The 20700-nt window shown below is 38.3% G+C and overlaps 1 protein-coding gene across 1 annotated transcript in view; it reads right to left on the bottom strand.

The window, feature by feature from the left end:
* HMCN1 (hemicentin 1) overlaps positions 1-20700 on the bottom strand; it is a 543718-nt gene that overhangs the window by 414405 nt on the left and 108613 nt on the right. Inside the window, exon 2 of the mRNA XM_069546297.1 lies at positions 3804-3874. Coding sequence (XP_069402398.1) covers positions 3804-3874 — 71 coding nt within the window. The remainder of the gene's footprint in view (positions 1-3803; positions 3875-20700) is intronic.

The raw sequence follows: 20700 nt of genomic DNA, 5'->3' as shown, positions 1-20700 counted from the left end.
TGACCAACCTAGATAGCATATTATAAAGCAGAGACATTACTTTGCCAACAAAGGTCTGTCTAGTCAAGGCTATGGTTTTTCCAGTGGTCATGTATGGATGTGAGAGTTGGACTGTGAAGAAAGCTGAGCACTGAAGAATTGATGATTCTGAACTGTGGTGTTGGAGAAGACTCTTGAGAGTCCCTTGGACTGCAGGAAGATCCAACCAGTCCATTCTAAAGGAGATCAGTCCTGGGTGTTCTTCGGAAGGAATGATGCTAAAGCTGAAACTCCAGTACTTTGGCCACCTCATACGAAGAGTTGACTCATTGGAAAAGACCCTGATGCTGGGAGGGATTGGGGGCAGGAGGAGAAGGGGATGAAAGAAGATGAGATGGTTGGATGGCATCACCAACTCCACAGACATGAGTTTGAGTGAACTCCAGGAGTTGGTGATGGACAGGGAGGCCTGGCGTGCTGAGATTCATGGGGTCACAAAGAGTCAGAAATGACTGAGAGATTGAACTGAACTGAAAGATACAATAACTGGGACTATGACAAGCTAATATTAATGAATGAAAGTCAATTGATATAAAAATTATTAAGAAAGTTAAAAACCAATATTTGCTTGATGGTTTGGAGGAGAAAAGACATGTATATTAAGGATGATTCAGAGTTTTGGTGAATAACCAGGATACTACAGGCATAATTCACAAAGATAACAAACATAAGACCAAGAACAAGATTTAGAACCATATTAGAAGGAGTGGCGGAGAAGGCAGTGGCACCCCACTCCAGGACTCTTCCTGGAAAATCCCATGGATGGAGGAGCCTGGTGGGCTGCAGTCCATTGGGTCGCTAAGAGTCGGACACGACTGAGTGACTTCACTTTCAGTTTTCACTTTCATGCACTGGAGAAGGAAATGGCAACCCACTCCAGTGTTCTTGCCTGGAGAATCCCAGTGACAGGGGAGCCTGGTGGGCTGCCGTCTATGGGGTCGCACAGAGTCGGACATGACTGAAGTGACTTAGCAGTAGCAGTAGAAGGAGTGGAAAGAGAACATCTGTGAGTTTCACTTTGGAGTGCCATTGTGACATCCCAGAGACTGACTGAAGGGTCTAATTCTCAGAGGAGAGTTCTAGGCTAGAAATGTATTTATGTGTGTATGGATGATTTTTCCTAAAGAGAAAAAATAAAAATGAGACAAATAAATGGGGCCAGTTTGCAAACCTACTAGGATCCTAAACATTTAATGGCCAACTGGGGGGAAATGAGCAGCCTAGGAAGCTTAAGAAACGTGGGAAGAAAAGTAAAAGAATATGTAAAGGAAGAGAATGCCTCAAGATGAAGGGAGAGGCCAGTATTGCCAAGAACTACAAAGTTTAACTAACATACTGACAAATGAAATGTTTCCACTGCATTTAGCAAAGCCGGAGATTATATGTCACCAGCTAGAGCTACATAGACCATGAGTGTGGGGACTAGATTGAAAGAGGCTAAGAAGTAACTGCAGAAGGCACGTGAGGAAAAGATGGCAGGGAATACTGACAACTTTCCAGGCATTGAAGGAACTGAGAAATGAAAGTTGCTATTTGTAAGAGAATTTTGAGAACAACAGTTATTTGTTGGTTAGTTTTTTTGTTTCCAACAGTTTGGTTCACTGGGAGAGGGGTTTGTTTTGGAGGTAGACTTGAACATATTTATAGGAAATAGAGGAGGGGGTGGGAGGAATTGGGAGATTGGGATTGATATAGATATACTATTAGTATCATGTATAAAATAGTATAAATAAACTAAAGAGAATCTCCTGTATAGCACATGAACCCTACTCAATACTCTGGGGTGACCTAAAGAGGAAGTAAAAACAAAAAAGGAGATGATATAGGTATATGCACAGCCAATTCATGTTGTTGTACAGTAGAAACACAGCACTGTAACTACACTCCATTTTTTTAAAAAGTAAATGGGAAACCTAAAGCAGTTAAAAAAAAAAAAAAAACAGCTTGATAGCATTAAGATCCTAAGAAAGCCAAGGAGCTGTGATTAAGTAGAGAATGAGAATAGGATGGGTATCAAACACATGTGGAGTACATGTAAGGTATGAGGAAGCCAAGAGCTTCCATTTAAATGTGGCTCTGTGTGAAACAGTAAGTGAGACAGCTTGCTCAGAGTGGATCATTAGCCAAAAATGGTCCATAGTAAAAGGGTAATGGAATACAGGTTTAAGAAGAATAGCTAAATTTTGCAACTGTCATTGGGAGGCGTGGGAGATATACTTGATCAAAGAAACAGAATAGGATCAAGGGAGTATGTGGCTATGTATTTATAGTGAAATCAACCTGCCATATCATGAGACTCCAATGGCACCTGGCATAATAATTTTGGTCCTTCAGGAATGAAGTTTTGCCTTTTGAACAAAAAAGCAATGGACAAGGCAAAAAGCAGTATTTTTGAAATGACAAGACTCTGAGCTAGATTGGAAGAAAGTGAAAAAGGAGACTCCGAAGGCCTGGGAGAAAGGATAGGGATCACTGGAACGGAATGTTTGGTGAGGGTGAAGCAGCAGTTGTAGTAAGAAGCTGTAACAAGCTTGGTGGACAGATGGTTGCGGCTGGAGATTAAAAGCTTGAATGAGTGACCTGAGAGAATGAATTGGGCATTTTTGCCTGGGGAATCCCCATGGACAGAGGAGCCTGGCAGGCTACTGTCCAGGGGGTCACAAAGACTTGGGCATGATTGAGCAACTAAGCACACACACACAGGTCCACAGGGTGTGTGGGAATAGAAGACTGAGATGGAGGAAAGGAAAGTTCACTGAAGACCAGGTCAAAGAACTGAGAGGAGAAGGTTCCGACAGGTCATTCCAGTCGCTGGGGAGGTGCCCTGGAATGACGGCAGCCCTAAAGGGGACAGGCAGCCAATGATCCAGTCACCAACAGCGTCAATGAGCAGTGCCCAAAAGACCTGTAGGTGATTGCAGCAGAGACCATCCATGGAGGATAGGATAATAAAACAGCCTCAAAGAAGCAACTTACTGAAGAAAAAAAAAAAAAAAAATCAATAGATTTGAGAAAAATGTCCTCAACGAGGAATGAGGAGAAGGTACATGTTAACCTTATCTCCAAGTCCTGTTTTCAGAATAACATTTCAACCAACTATTCATCTTCTCTACTAACAAAACTATACTTACAAAAATTTATATAGGTGACTTAAAGAATTTTTTAATTATCCTAATTATAGCACAATGATTACAGGAAAAGAATTAACTGTTCCTTATGAAACAGTGAAAGGAGTCAGTGAAAGGAGTCATCTAGTGCTCACTTGTATCTGACTTTTTGCAGCCCCCATGGACTGTAGCACACCAGGCTCTTCTGTCCATGGAATTTTCCAAGCAAGGATACTGGAGTGGGTCGCCACTTCCTACTCCAGGGTATCTTCCTGACCCAGGGATTGAACCCATATCTCCTGTGTCTCCTACATTGGTAAGTGGATTCTTTACCACTGAAGTCATCTAGAGCAGAAGTCAATAAACTTTTCTCTGAAGCATCACACAGTAACCACTTAGGCTTTGTGGGCCCGTCGGTCACAACTACAGAACTCTGCCTGTGTTACATGGCAGCAGCTACAGACAACGCATAAATGAAGGTGGTGTTTTGAACCCAATCTGTCCCAATTCCATGTGTATCATTCAAGTCAGAAAAAGTGGTATTGGAATTTAAAAACTAAGAATTATTACTTTCAGACTTAAAACTGAAGATGATCAGCCAAAAGTTCATGATTTTCCTTTCCCTTGAAAGAAATAAAATTAAAAGAAAGTACTCACCTGAACATAGAGTTCTCTGAGCTCATATTGAAATTTCTTGGGATCTGTGGTAACTGTTACTGGGCCAATTTCTGTGGAGATAAAAATGACCTAAGTCAAGAATAGTGCTCAATAGCATTAAAGTCTTTAGCATACTGTGGTTGCAAATGTCCTTTCACTATGTACTGTACAGTTAATTGAACAATTAGAAATAGCCAATAAAACAACAAAGACCATTTCTCCATTTAGAGCTACCAAAGACTACTTTAAAATTTGTCATAAATGATGCATACTTAAAACAGTGAATTTTTAGCCTTAGGAAATGCAAAAAAGTGAAAGTGAAAGTCACCCAGTCGTGTCCGACATTGCAACCCCATGGACGAAACAGTCCATGGAATTCTCCAGGCCAGAATGCTGGTATGGGTAGCCTTTCCCTTCTCCAGGAGATCTTCCCGACCCAGGAATCAAGCCCAGGTCTCCAGCATTGCAGGTGGATTCTTTACCAGCTGAGCCACCAGGAAAATGCAAAGAGGGAGTTAAAAATGTCACAGGGCAAAGAATCGGGAGACATCAGTCTCTTTTTACTCTCACCAGGCAGTGAATATTTATGGAGCAACTATTTTGTTGTTGGATTCTAAATTAATCACTGTCCGTCTTTTAATTTTGATTTGTCAACTACAAGCTGTAAAGTTGTTTGCAAATAAAACATTTACTACTATACCAAAAAAAAAAAAAAAAGCCAAATGACCCTTCTTTGTCCACAGGGTTTTTAAGAACTTGCAGGAGCAGAGATAGGAAGATCAGAAGCACAGATATCAGGATACTGAAAGTTCAAACACAGTCGCTACCACTTCATCTGCCATAGCTGGGGTTGCTGTCCCTCATTATCACCATTCTCCTAAACTGCCCTTGATGAAAATAATTACCTCTGGGGTCACTGCCACCCTCATGATTGTCCTAGTATAATGCACAAACCATTGTTTCAAGCAGAAACAAGTAGGGGGACTCTTTCCTGGTGAAAACCAACAGACCTAAGTCAGGTGAAGAGGAGAAGTCCAGATACCAGTGGGGTTAAATTGATAGAAATATAAATATAGATACACACACAGAACATGTTTATTTAATAGTAAACATTTTAATCTGCAAAGATCATTTTCTTAAAAAAAAAGTTAACCTTTAAAATAGACAAGCTGAAACCAGCCTTTACAGGTATCAATTACTTCCCCTAGAAAATATCCACATGTGTGTGTTTAGTTGCTCAGTCATGTCCAAATCTTTGTGACCTATGGACTGCAGCCCACCAGTCCCCTCTGTCCATGAGGATTCTCCAGGCAAGAATACTGGAGTGGGTTGCTATGCTGTTCTCCAGGGGATCTTCCCAATCCAGGGATCAAACCCAGGTCTCCCACATTGCAGGCAGATTCTTTACCAGCTGAGCCACTAGGGAAGCCTGGAAACACCCATATGTTAGTCACTCAGTTGTGTCCAACTCTTTGTGACCCCACGGACTATAGCCCACAAGGCTCCTCTGTCCATGGAATTCTGCAGGCAAGAAGACTGGACTGGGTAGCCATTCCCTTCTCCAGGGGATCTTTCTTACCCAGGGACCCAGGGATCAAACCCAGGTCTCCTGCATTGCATTCTTTACAGTCTGAGCCACCAGGGAAGCCCGGAAACATCCATATATTTAAGCAATAGTTTAAAATTCATCCAAGTATCATATGTACAGACATAGCATCTTAAATTCCTAGGGTAGAAGAAAGTTCTTCTATTTTATGTAATGAAAATAACAATACAAAATTATAAAGATACTTAACATTTAGTTTTTATGAGACATTAGCTTCAAACACATACTGTTAGAATAGAACTTATGACTTCAAAGGATAATAATGAATGAGCCAGCCCTTCTATAATATATTAAATGTGATACAAAAACAGATTGCAGAATTTTAGAAATAAATGAGGTAAACTGGATAGGAAGCATGATGATATGCTTAGTCATAGCCCATGTAATTTTTCTTAGAAATTACACGAAAATATGTCTCCATTCTTCACCACAGATTAGACATCTTGCAGCATGCAAAAGGAATGACGAGGTGATTGAAGAAACTGTGTGAAAATGCAAACATCTGAATTCCATACAGAGAAGAACAGTCATTAGCTATGTAAACGCCATGTCCTGAGTATATGGAAAATCGGAGACTACTCCCTCAAAACTAAACAAAGGCATACTTTGCAAAGGAATGCAAAATAGCAAAGAATATACCAGGCAGTTACACCTTGACATATAAATTGTCAGCAGCACCATCAAGCCACACTTCTGTGCTTCTACATGGCATAATACTAAAATAATTCTAGAATTCAAAACTCAAGAACCAGAAAGGAATAAAAGAATACTAGAAAAATCAATTATATGAAAATAAATAGTACAGACATGCAAGAACATTCCTTATAATAACAATTTTTTAATTAGCCTTGATACATGTCTGTCTTCAATAGTAGAGATTAGGGGATGCTATGAAAATAGGAGAACTGATTAGCCTTCATTTAATTATCGAGAGATTCAAATACCCACCTGTTTTCAACAAAGACAGGAAATATTTCCTGTGGCTCATTTATATACATTTTTGCAAATCACACTGGACACTTGAGATAAATCTTTTATCAGTTATAAGAAATACTCAGACCAAAAAAAAAAAAAATACTCAGGAGAGAGAAAGCCTTGCCAGGATGCCATATCCCTCCAGCTATAAGCATCTTTTCCAACTCTTTTGAATGGAATGATATAACTATTTGGCAAAATCAACCTTCCTTTCAGGACTTGTGTCCATTTGTCTTTCTCTTCATTTAATAAAGCCCTGCACCAGCTGTGTCCTAAGCAATTTCCTCTTCTCTTCCTTTTCTTCTCGTGTTGATTGCTTAGCCCCTGCCAAGCCTTCAATGACACCAAACAGGTATAACTTTGTCTTCTTTTCCTGACTGAGCATGGTCCTCTATTGCTTACAGAATTGAATGAGAACTCTCCAAGCACTGCAGGTCCTCTCTTCTATTTATCTAATCTTCAACCTTCGTCACACTGCTTAGCATGAGGACACTGCTCTTCCTTCGCATCTTTCAGGGCCATTCCCACGTCTTTCATCTGCCCAGACACCTCTCACTCTAGAAAGTCTGAATCAAGTCCCATCTCCTTGGATGTTCTGCCATTTCTTCAGTAAACATTAGTGTTGGTTGATGTTTGTATAATAAAGACATGGGAAGAGTGAAGGGGCATAACGTTTAACAGAATAAGTGATCATATCCCATTTTATTCAATGACTTTATCTGGTTGCTTACCAAAATAACACCAAAAAAAAAAAACCTGTATTGGCCAAAAAGTTCATTAGGGTTTTTCCATGGTACCGAAAAACCCAAATGAACTTTTTGGCCAATCCAATATAAAACATCAGTCTCCAAAGAGAATCCTCAAGCTTGATGGGGCATTAAAAATCATTTGCTTCAATTTTCTTATCTATGGACAAGAAAACCTGAGGTTCAGAGATGATGAAATTGAAAAACTGGTAGTGAAGAAAGAGGTTATGACATCTAAAAACATTCTCTATACTGAGCAACCTCCACAGCTCACGAACATTTCCTCTTTTCCAAGATCTTCATTCTATCAATGATTATGTCACTGTGAACTTTCTCCGTTCCTCTGGATCATGGACAAAACAGGCCATATGTGGAGTACCTAAACTGATGCACACAATATCTAGAACCTTTTATTGTCATGTGCCTGGATATTTGAAAATAGATTAAAAGAAGCAATTTTTTTCTTTCCGTTTTACTGAGATATAATTATTATGACATATAACACTACATAGAACCTACCCTGGTGACTCAGGGTGAAGAATCTACCTGCATTTCAGGAGACCCAGGTTCAGTTCCTGGGCTGGGAAAATTCCCTAGAGAAGCACATGGCAACCCACTCCAGGATTCTTGCCTAGAAAATCCCATGTACAGAGGTGCCTGGCAGGCTACAGTCCATGGGGTCGCAGAGAGTCGGACATAACTGAGTGACCAACACATGGCAAGGAGCAACTGGAAGTTTCACTCTTTCACAATAAATGCAGAAAGAAAAGTACGGAAAAAGTAGTGTGGGAGTACTAACATAGAAAAAGCACTTTTCAGAATGAATCAAGAAAATTTCAAAAAGGAAATGAAAATTTAGGATTTCAAGTCGGAAAAAATGGAAAAGTACTTTACTAATGTTAATTTTTAAAAAATTCTATATATCAAGTTTTCACAACAGCTCTGTATTTCATCAAATTACTGTTATTACCTATGGTTTGGTATGGTGGTGGTTTTCAGTCGTGTCTGACTCTTTGCTAACTCATGGATTATAGCCCGCCAGGCTCCTCTGTCCATGGAATTCTCTAGGTAAGAATACTGGAGTTTGTAGCCATTCCCTTCTCCAGGGGATTTTCCCAACTCAGGGATCGAACCTGGTCTCCTGCATTGCAGGCAGATTCTTTACTATCTGAGCCACCAGGGAAGTCCATATTACTATAAAAATAATTGAAGGTTCTATGATAAGCCAAAGCCTAAGGGGTCCCACCATACTGTCTGCCTGTAATCTGAGAGCATCTATCACATGATATGTGATTGGCATTGCTTTTTGTCTCCCTCACTTGATTATCAGCCTAAGGAGATGTACCTAATAGATTCTAAATAAACATTTGAAGATGAGAAGATGGGAAACAAAAGAATAAAGATTAAGCCCAGGTCTCCAGACCCTTCATTTTGTGTGCCTTTCATTTCACTGTGGAACTTCCAGACTACAGCTAAAGATCATGCTAATATAATCAGCATGATGCTGCTGAATGGTTGACTTCCTCTTTACACAAAAGTACTTATTCTTTCGTCAAGTTATTGATGCAGATAATCAACACAAACAATTTCCTACATATTGCTGATCTTAAAAAAGCAAAAGAAACATTAAGGTAAGGAATATGAATTGTAAGTACAAGGAGCAAGTCACATTTCAGAAGATCATTTTTTATTAAAAAAAATGTCTGAAACTCTAAACAAGTCTTTCCTCTTCTCATTAATTGTGTTATTTCCCGTTTCCTAGGGATTTATCGGGGTTCGAATGGGTTGGATTTATTTCCAACATCTCGGCCATTGTTCTCCTAATCTGAGTTGCTAGATTGAATCTGAGCAAATAATGGAAAGAAGTTCACAATGTAGTATTTTCTTTTACTGCTTCACTTGGCAAGATCAATATCCAGTTCCTCACTTCCTTTTTCCTTTTCACTAACAGATTTCTGCTCCTTACAGTTTTTCTTTACTCACAGTGGTTCCTTGATAACAAGAGGTATATTTACTGCTGCTTGCTGGAGTCTCAAACACTTTTTGTGAATGGTTTGGTAACAATGCTTACAATTTCCTTGGCTTTTAAAAATATGTAGTTTTATATTTAAAATTGTATCTAAATATGTGAAAAGTTAAAAACCCCTAAGCTGCACTATAAATTAATCAATATTTGCAAAGCATTACAAAAGGTCAAAATAAATATATAAATCACAGTGCTTGCCATAGAGGAAATTTAAATATAGTTGAAAATTTTTTAAAACAGCAAGCTATGAAAAATTAATCTAGCCTCAGAGAAGGGCAAATAGTTTCAGTGTCCAGAGAAACACCCCTAAGCTCTTGGGAAATACACAGTGAAGACATCAGGGAGAAGATGTGGTATGAGTTGGGACTTGAAGAGAACACTGAATTCACAGAGGGTGATATCAGAGCAAAGAAATTCTAGGCACTGGGACATTGCTTGTTTAAAATGCCTTCTATGAGCTGACTCTCAACACATTCACTTTCTAAAAATTCTACTCTCAATTAATTTTACACAAATCAATTATAATGTCTTCTGTGCAAAACTGTAATATAAATACATACATATTTAAAGCATTAAAATTATTTAAGTAAAAATCAATAATCACGTTTCTTGCTTTGGAATGCTATAGAAAATCAGATTAATAAGTATACTTTCATTGTTTTCAGTTTAACAAGATACTCTTTCCAGATTTCTCTCTCCTCATTTGATTACAATGTTGCTGTCCAGCACCATTTTTGAATGATTTGCATCTAAGTCACAAAAAAGAACTGTTTCCGGACTTTGAGCTGAGCTAATGTCAAAGATATTTCAGGATTCATTTAACTGAGTACATGCCTACTCACATTAAAACAGGTAATTTTCAAGACCACTTAAAGACCCTTAATGATTGTTTTGACATGAAGTGATGTAAGGTGGTGTGTTTTGTAAAATCTGAGTCAAGGATGAATTCATGCACAGTATGTAATATTGATTACATACATAGCATTCTGTTTTGCTTTCCAAAGAGGTTGTTCATTAACAATGAGTTGTATAATCTTAAACACATGCACTTAGCCCAACTGTAGATAATGTATGTATATTGCAAGGGTCATTGCACTTAGACTGAACAGGATATAGAAAAAAATCATGAACATGAATTCAGCAATGTTTCATAGCTGTTTAGAGCAGGAAGCAAAGAAGAATGCCTTAATAACTGACACAGGATCATGAGGTATACTGAGTAGGATGTTATTGCTTAGACTGGACTTTGGCCAGAGCTCCAGCAAACACTCTTGCAAAAACAGCCGTGAGATTTTTAATGGCCCAACAAAATCCAGATTCTCAGTTTTGCCTGTACTCCTAAATATTTAAACATCAAAACATACCCAAGCATTGGTAAGTTACACTCAGAAATATAAGAAAACATATTTTAAGTCATGCTATTTTAAAAAATTTAATAAAGAAGCTTTCCATTGTGATTAAGGTATTCTGAAAACAAATAAGAAGAAAATAGATACTATGTTCAAGAATATTTTAAAATTTAAATAATGATATTCTTACAGAAAAATGTGTTTTAAACTTTAAGATTAAAAAAATACGACAATTCATTTCAAAGTTTTCATTGTTCTCTTAGACAATTCCTTAGCATTACCGGTCTTCCAAATAAATTTAGGCAGCAGGGAGGGATAAAGAAAAGAAAAATTATAAAAAGAGCAGTAAAGTATTTTTGAAAAAGAAAAAAATATGCTTGTTAATCCTTAGAAAAGAATCATTAAAACTGCTGAAATTTCAACATGTTAGGAGAATAGACATTCTCAGTCCTGATTGTTCCTACAACTAAACAAATGCATGCAATCCTTTGATCATGTTTTCAAGGAAAATGTAATTCAGTGGCCCCAAACTATGTTCATGAAGTAAACACTTTATCTGCAAACAATGAGAATCTGAGACATGACAAAAATATAGATGCTTTCATGTATCTGTATATATATTATGCATGTGGTATTCCCTGAACACTTGCATTCATTCATTCATTCAACAAACAGGCATTCTATCCTTAAGGCTGGTTCAAATTGTCAGGAGAAAGCAAATATTTACATTTAAAGAGTGGAGGTCTTGAGTATAAGAAAGTCGGAAATATCTGAGTGTATCTTACAAACTAAGAGGTGGTTGAATGGACTTATGACCACTATGTTGTATAAAGCCCTAATCTCAAAAGGATCCCTGCATTGGGGTTTAATGCTTGTACTCACTGTCCTGAAGTAATTTTATCTCTTAATTTGTGTTTTGTAAAGCAAAGTTCAATGGGTAGATGTAACAGGCACTGCAAACCTGGAGCCTCATTTCCACAGTCCTGCCCCCCACCACCTTCAGGGGCCAGGGCACCTGTTCTTCTATTTCCATAAAGCCCAGGCCCTACCCAGTAGCCCCATCCCTGCTTCTGCTGGCTGTCACCATCTGCCAGCTACCCAGCGAGGACCTTGATATGAGGATGGGGAGGGTTAGGATGAGGGCACGCGACAGTTGGTCAAGGCTAGAGGCCAAGTCTTAGCCTCTCAACTGGGACAAGCCTTTTCATACATTCCCAATTCATGCACCAAGCATTTCCCAGCACCTAGCACCAAAGTTTATAAATCTCTGGGGGCCGCCTGTCTGCCAAGGGTTGAGGCAGTGGGGCCAGGGACAGAGAAGATGTCTGTCTCAACTTCACCTGTTTCCAGCCTCAGCACAGTGCTAGGGTCCCACTGGCTCAAGGGGGAACTTGACAGCCTGTATCCCTAGGGACCTCAGGGGCCAGCATGGGTCTGCATTTGACCTCCAGGTATCCTGGTACCCAGGGGTGCTCCTTTTGCAGGTACCATGCTGGGAGGATCTTCTTTTCCTCCTTGCAACCCACTGAAGTCTAGATTAAACTATTAGCATGAATTTTACCATCTATCTTTATTTTGTGAAATGCCCATTTTAAACGCAAATATCAGAATATTTGACTAGTATGCAGATTAATGCAAAATATACAATTTGTATTTCATTGCTGGTTACAGATGGTGCCTCCAGCTGTCCAGAAGAAACACATAAATCAGATTCAGCAAGATTAAAGGAGATTAAAGATTCTGTCACAATCCCAGCAACAGTATGAACACTCCAGGTTTATCATGACATCGAACTAAGTGGTACTTTTTATTGAAAAACATAAAAGATTTTTAAAATTAAAAGGCCATGGTTATATAAAGAAAAGCTAAATATTGAAATATATGTGTTCTGCCAAGTTAATTTGTGGATTTAATACATTAAATATCTCAAAAACAATTTTTTAACTTGTGTTTTAGAATACTTAGCAACAATATTCTTAAATGTATTCTGAATAGGACATGGGTGATTATATCAATGAAAACTGACCAAAAAAAGTATAAATAGGACAACTTAAGCATAACTAACTAAAAGGACAGAAGTATTGATACACAAATAAATATGTAAAAACTGGAAAATAATTAATAATTATAAACAAACAAGCATCTGAAGGTAAGGTATATAAAATAAGGTTATTTATGTTAAAAAATATGTAACTCTAATTCAAATTTTACAGTATCTAGTAAAAATAAGCTCCAAAGGGTTAAAGGTTCAGTATAACCATTATAATTACTTCAACTGAATCTAAATGAGAATATATATATAGATATATTAAAAAATAACATTCTCCTTTTCAAAATAATAGAAGAAATCACAAGGGGCAATACTGACAGATATAAATATATAAAAATCAAGTAAAAATTAAAACCTAAAAAAGCTATAAAGCCAGATTTTGGAACATTTTTATGTCATCGATTTAAATTAAAATCCATGTTATCTTAAGAAATCATTCAAATTTGTACCAAAAAAACTAAAGTATCAAAACTAAAAGAAAGGAAAATTAACAGGATAACAAAAAAACAAGACTAGAAACGAATACTCATATTTTGTTATAGAGAGACAAACTATAGCGAAGTTGAAGTACCTTGTAAGAAAGAAAATTATTTTGCTTAATAGTATCACTGCAACCATTGTCATACTAAACCTGGTATATTTGTTCTCTTTAAGATTATAAGTAGTTGCAACTTTTATGAAATTCACTATAGTTATATGTATGATATGATTATAGGTATGATAAATCTTAAAGTTGTATTGTGATAAAGTTATTTCCCACTTTGTTATAATCCACTGAAAATAGATACTGACATTGCTAGGACAGCAACAAATAGTATCAAACTAGAGAAATGATTAAAAAACATGAGTCTCTAAACAATATTAGGTGGCAATTAAACTATTGTTTCACGCCAAAAAGCAAGTAAATGTTTATCATATACCATTAAACAAAAAAAGCAAAACACAGAACTATGGGTAAAGGCACTTCCCCTGCAGTACAGTAGTTAAGACTTTGCTTTCCAATCCAAGGGTGCAGGTTTGATCCCTGGTTGGGAGCTAAGATTTCATGTCTCATGGCCAAAAAATCAGAACACAGACAACAGAAACAATATTGTAACACATTCAATAAAGACATGAAACATGGCCCACATCCAAAAAAAAAAAAAAAGTCCTGTAAGGTACTTTGACTGCAAATATGAACAAAGGTAGATATGCCTAAGGACAAATTCTGAAAGGTCACACCAGATCAAAAACTGATGTTTGGAAAAGGTGGAGGAATGATTATTTTATCTTTAAATTTCTCATATTATTTGTATTTGTAAATTAAGGCAAAAGAGAGGAATTTCATTGGATCACAACAGGCTTGAGGTTGTGCTCATGCATTCTGCCTTAGTATGCTTCTGAACTGGTCTAACTTGCGTGTAAGGTAAGTTGCTTCAGTTGTGTCCGACTCTTGGCAACCCTGTGGACAGCAGCCCACCAGGCTCCTCTTCCACTGGATTCTCCAGGCAAGAATACTAGAGTGGGTTGCCATTTCCTCCTCCAAGGGATCTTCCCTACCCAGGAATTGAACACATGTCTCTTACGCCTTCTGTATCGGCAGGCGAGTTCTTTACCACTAGCACCACCTGGGAAATCCTTCCCTCCTCCAGGAGGTCTTTTCAACCCAGAGATCAAAACCAGGTCTCCCACACTGCAGGCGGATTCTTTACCAACTGAGCCACCAGGGAAGCCCAAGAACACTGGTGTGGGTAGCCTATCCCTTCTCCAGGTTTAACTTGGTCACTTGAAAATGAGTCAAAAATATTTTTTAGCATTAGGCAACATAACAAGAAAAGCAATGATTTGAGACATTATCCATTAATACTGTGAGATGAAATATTTTAACTACTTAAATTCTAATCAAAATAGTCATTGTCTAGATATGATATTCATTTTCAATCTTCTCACTTCAAGCATCCATCTTCCTTCCAAATGCCCAATTATTGTCAAAGTCATCTTCCTGTTAGTCTTTACTGAATATACAAAGAATTCCTTTTGACTGGATGAAATGAAACATTCTCCGCACTTGTAACATGGAAACTCAATCATAGTCACATTTTGGTTCTCTTCTGGGTAATACTGATTTTTTTTTTTCTCTACACACTCTTGCAATGATGGGTTTACTCATGAACATGTATGTGTCTTGTCTTGCTTTTATCTCTTCACAGAAGAAATATGGGAAATATGAAGTATCCAATATAACTGAACATGAAACCAAATCATCAGTGTGAGTGTGCTTAGTTGCTCAGTCATGTCCAATTCTTTGTGACCCCATGGACTGTAGCCTGCCAAGCTCCTCTATCCATGGGGATTTTCCAGGCAAGAATACTGCAGTGGGTTGCCATGCCCTGCTCTAGGGGATCTTCCCAACTCAGATATCGAACTCACGTCTCCCGCATTGCAGGTGGATTCTTTACCGAATGAGCCACCAGGGAAGTCCAAGAACACTGAAGTGGGCAGCCTGTCTCTTCTCCAGCCGATCTTCCCAACCCAGGAATCGAACCGGGGTCTCCTGCATTGCAGGTGGATTCTTTACCAGCTGAGCTACCAGGAAAGCCCCACCAATGTAAGTTTCCATTTTAAATTTAAATATCTCTCTTACAGGGAAGTTCAGAGTATTCACCTTGGTTGGTATCTAAAAGCATCCCAGAGCTGGGAAGTTACCATAGTCTAAGGTCACTGAAGTTAATTACTTTATGCCATTGTGACTAGGTCCCAAGGTGTTTTCAACCCAAGACAAGTCTGTGCCTTGTGCCCAAACTTGGTAAAAGGAAAGCTTCCACATAAGAGCCATCTCACTTGCTCTCCTCCCAACTCATCGACGCACTACTGCATAAGCAAAGACTCGCATGTCCCCACAGGCACCTAAAGGCTGTGGTACACATCCCAATAAAAAACAAGAGACACTGCGGCATTTCTCCTGTGTCACAGTAATCAGTCCTTTCTTACCCTCTCAGGGTGTGACTGACTGATGGATTGATTAACCGCACTGCATGGCACGGGGCATCTTAGTTCCCTATCCAGTGATCGAACCTGCACCCCCTAATTTGGAAATGTGGAATACTAACCACTGGACCATCAGGGAAGTCTTCCATCTCAGGGTTTCAATACCCCTGCTCCAAGCTCCCATGCTTCGCTTCTTCCCTCTGAAGAGCCTTCCTGTTAACCAATTATATCAAGCCTTCCCTGGTGGTCCCATTGGTAAAGAATCTGCCTGCAATGCAGGAGACCCAGGTTTGATCCCTGAGTTGGGAAGATCCCCTAGAGGAGGGCATGGCAACTCACTCCAGTATTCTTGCCTGGAGAATTCCACGGACAGAAGAGGCTGGAGGGTTACAGTCCATGGGGCCTCAAAGAGTCGGACATAACTAAGTGACTAAGCACATGCCTCTGTTTAAAATTTGAACTCCACAAGGTGAGGGTTGTTACTTTCTGTACAACATTACTCAAACCAAAATGCAATAATTAACATATTTTATAAGTATCCACTAATAACAATTAGAAGGGACACTGAGAAGGCAATTTGATCAAGTGCAGTTCCCAACCAAACTAGTTTATAGTGCTTAAATGACTCCAATGCCATCAGAAAATCTATACAACCTAGATGAAAAGTGACACTGAATTGGGAATTGTCCACTCACATGGCCTTCATTTACTAAATGTTTGACCTAAGAGGCAGTCTGTTATTTTGCTTAAGAGCTCAGGCACTGGAATCAAAGCTACTTGGATTACAATCAAGGTTCTGCCATAATATTTTTTTGTTTTAACTTTTATCCAGTTCCTAAACCTCCATGACTTTATTTCCCCCATTTTAGTATGGGAAAACTGAACCATTTCTAAAACACTGGGTTTGTTGTGAAAAGTGTTTAATGAGGTTGTTTAATGAGGGATTGGGGGCAGGAGGAAAAGGGGACGACAAAGGATGAGATGGATGGATGGCATCACCAACTTGATGGACATGAGTTTGAGTGAACTCCGGGAAATGGTGATGGACAGGGAGGCCTGGCATGCTACAAATCATGGGGTTGCAAAGAGTCGGACATGACTGAGCAGCTGAACTGAACTGAATTGAACTGAATAAGGACAGCAAGTAAATGTAATGCTTGGAATGGACTGACCAGTCTAACTCTGCTATTGCTACTGCTGCTACTGTCGGTGACTTTGATGGCAATGTTACCCAGGAGGGAGAGTGGTAAAGCATCTGCCTGCCAATGCAGATGGGTTCCATCCTTGGGTCAGAAAGATCCCATGGAGTAGGAAATGGCAACCCACTCCAGTATTCTTGCCTGGAAAATTCCACAGACCGAGGAACCTGGCAGGTTATAGTCCATAGAGTCGCAAAGAGTCAGACACAAGAGCACACGCACGACAATGATTGGCTTCTTAAAAAATCTACTATGAGGAACGAATTCACTCTGGGAGTTTAGTAAAACATAATACTTTTCTTGTGCTTCTCACTGTTTAAGATGATTTAATGAATTTGAATTTCCAACTCAAAAAGGCATTAGTTAAGTACACTCTCTTTCTTTTGTTTCTTTTACCAGCCCCAAGCATCCTGTATCTTGTATCGAACATAGACTGGCGCTTCATTTCTTACATGATAGTATACACGTTTCAATGCCATTCTCCCAAATCATCCCATCCTTTCCCTCTCCCTCACAGTCCAAAAGTCCATTCTATACATCTGTGTCTCTTTTGCTGTCTCGCAAAAAAAAATTTTTTTTTTAAGTAAGGTACATTCTTATCAGGGCTTCCCTGATGGTCAGACAATAAAGAATGCAAGAGACCCAGGTTCAATTCCTGGGATGGAAAGATCCTACCCACTCCAGTATTCTTGCTTGGAGAATTCCATGGATAGAGGAGCCTGGCAGGCTACAGTCCACGGGGTCACAAAGAGTCGGATAGGAATGAGCGATTAATAGACACACACATTCTCATCAAGCCATGCCTTAATTTTTTACCTTACATCAGATAAAAAATGTCAAACTTTCAGATGACTGAAACTGTTTCTTGCCTTTGGAGATAATAGAACAACATTTCTCATACTTGCCATTAAATCAAATCTCAGAATTTGAAGTTACATAATCAAGTATTTAAAAGATATGTTTGATCTTTACTTTCCACTTCAATGATACTTAAAAATATTAATACCCAAACAAGACTGAGATAAAAACAGCATTTATTTTTTAAAAAAAGGTATATATTCTGGGTTGCTAATTAATTCAGTACATGAAAATACTACTAAAGCTATATTATCTCTTCACTCTGCCCAAAATAAAGAAAAATATCCACCTCTACACCTTTGTTTATATTTTTTCTATGTAAGAGACTGCTTTCTCCCTTATCAAACTTTTACTCAAGATCTAATTCAGGTGTCAACTTTTTTGGAACAAATTCCTGAGTGTCTCAATCCTGAGAGGTCACTCCTCTGAATTCGTTTAATGACATATCTTAACTGTTTGGTAAATAACCCGATGTGCTGAATGTCCTCTAAAATGGCCTCCAAGGACCCACCATCTGATATTCACACCCTTCTGTAATCCCCTCTCCTTAAGAATGGGATGAACTTAATGACCTGCCTCTAATGAACAGAACAGAACAAAACTAATGAAATGTCACCACTGAGATTAGGTTGAAAAAAATTTTACCTTCTGTCTTGCATGCCCTCTCTCACTCTGATGGAAATCACCCATGTGAGTTACCCTGTTATCCTACAGGGAGGAGCCCATGGCAAGGAGCTGAGGGCAGTCTTTTGCCAACAGCCAACAAAAAACTCAATCTTGACAACAACCCAGTTAGTAAGAAAGTGGACCTTCTTCAGTCAAGCCATGCCATGACAACAGACCCAGTCAGTACCTCAATTGTAGACTTGTGAGAGAGTCAGAGGACCCAGTTTAGTTGTACTGGTATTCCTGACTCACAAAAAAGTGTGATTTAATAAACGTCTGACATGTTTCCACACTAAGGCTTAGAATAATTTTTCATGCAACAGGTTCATTTCACTGCATATTCAGTCTCTATAGTGTGAAACTGTTAATTGCTCAGTTGTGTACCACTCTTTGCAACCCCATGGACTGTAGCCCACCAGGCTCCTCTGTCTATGGGATTCTCCATATGAGAATACTGGAGTAAGTGGCCATTTCCTACTCCAGAGGATCTTCCCAACCCAGCATAGAATGCAGGTCTCCTACATTGCAGGCAGATTCTTTACCATCTGAGCCACCAGGGAAGCCCATTCATTCTCCATAACTATTAATTTCATCATGATAATTAAATCAATAAAGTTAATCAGGTGAATGAATTAAGAAAATTAAAAGAAACTGAAATTTAATTCAAGACTCTAAAGAAGTTACCGATAAAGCACACACTGTGCCAAAGAATAAACTGACAAACATTTAAGCTTTAACACTTTTTAATCCAACAAATCATCTTTCAATCCCTATTAGGTATTTATACCCCATGCTTAAAGCTGACCATTGGAAGCCTGATAAAATAATTCACATTGCAACCATTACTATGTGAATTTCTGATGTTTTAATTTTGCAAATCTCAACTCATCTGTTGAGTTTACTATAAAAAAGCTGAATATGTTTGGCACAGGTCTTAAGGAAGAAAGTTTAGAAGGCATATTTCTAAGATGGAGTAGAACAGACTTAGAGCAGAATTGTGAATGCCTCATATCCTACAGCAGGAGGAGACAGATGTATCACTTCCCCAAGGATTTCACAGTATGGCAGATTAAAAGGACAATAAAACAAGTAAATGAGCAAAGAGAAAATAGCAACGTGTTGGAATCAGTGCTGTGATGGAAATAAGCAGGCTACTGACACAAATAATGGACAGGGGGAGGGCATAATAGTACAGTATTCAAGGAAGACCTCTTGAATTTCCTTTGTGTAAAATAACAAATGCCCATAATCTTTGTCCAATTTTATACTGGGTTGCTACTCTCTGTGTGTCAATCTGTGAAAGCTGTTTCCACTAAGTAAATTAGGTTTTGTCTGTGATATGAGTTGCAAGAAGTTTTCTCTAGCTCACTGTCTCTTGTGGCAATTTTGGTCATGTAAAAATAGTTTTCTTTTATGTAGTAAGTAAAATTTATTACTCTTTTCCCCATGGTTCCTGGTTTTTATCATAGTTAGGAAAACTTTCTTCATCCTGAAGTCATGTAAAATTCTCCCCTGATGTCTTCTAGTACTTTTAAGATTTGTGTTTTAGATTGACATCTAATGGTTTGTTTGAAGTTTCTGCTGGTGTAAACTGTGAGGTATGGATCCACTTTTTTCCAGATGAGTACCCTGCTGGCTCATAATTATTTACAGAAAAATCTATTTTTCCCTACTGATATTACATGCCACTACAATTCACATGTGTATTCTATATTCTTTTCCGTTAATCTTTTCCTTCATGCCTAGAACCAAACTGTCTTAATAACTGAGGCATAATATGTTTTAATCTCGAGTGGGGCTCATTTCCATATCATCACTCTCCTTTGGCTGAATTTTCCTGGCTATTGGTGCTTATTTCCTATAACAATATAAGATCAGTCTATCTAGTTCAATAAAAATCCTGTAGATATTTTTGTCTATGTCACACAAATTCATAGAATAAATTAGGACAGACAAAATGCATAGATTTTTCATGCATTATTCCAATTATTGAAGTATTCTTTTGGGATCATTAGAAGTTTTTTATAGTTTATTCTCCCCCAAACAGAAGTGTTCATATTTCTTACTAAGTTTATAGCTATTTTAGATATACCTTTTGATGCTGAAAATCAGGGATCATCCTTCCAATTATATCTTCTAAGTGGTTGCAACTTTGTAGTATACAGAAGTTATTGATTTTGTATAGTAATTTATCTTTACCACCATTTGGAATTTGTTTTACTCTTTGTAAGAATTTTCAGCTGATTCTTTTGGTTTTCCAGGTATACAATCATGAAAACTGCAAATCATTTTCTGTTTTGTACCTCTGATTCCTCTCTCATATCTAATGGAATTGGTTAACATTCCAAGAACAACGTTAAGTAATAGTTGTGATTCAGTTCAGTTCAGTTGCTCAGTCGTGTCCAATTCTTTGTGATCCCACGAACTGCAGAATGCCAGGCCTCCTTATCCATCA

This window comes from Ovis canadensis, chromosome 12, assembly GCF_042477335.2.
Source record: "Ovis canadensis isolate MfBH-ARS-UI-01 breed Bighorn chromosome 12, ARS-UI_OviCan_v2, whole genome shotgun sequence".
Classification (NCBI taxonomy): Eukaryota; Metazoa; Chordata; class Mammalia; order Artiodactyla; family Bovidae; genus Ovis; species Ovis canadensis.
The sequence above is the reverse complement of the archived record's forward strand: the minus strand, read 5'-3'. Positions and strand labels throughout refer to the sequence as shown.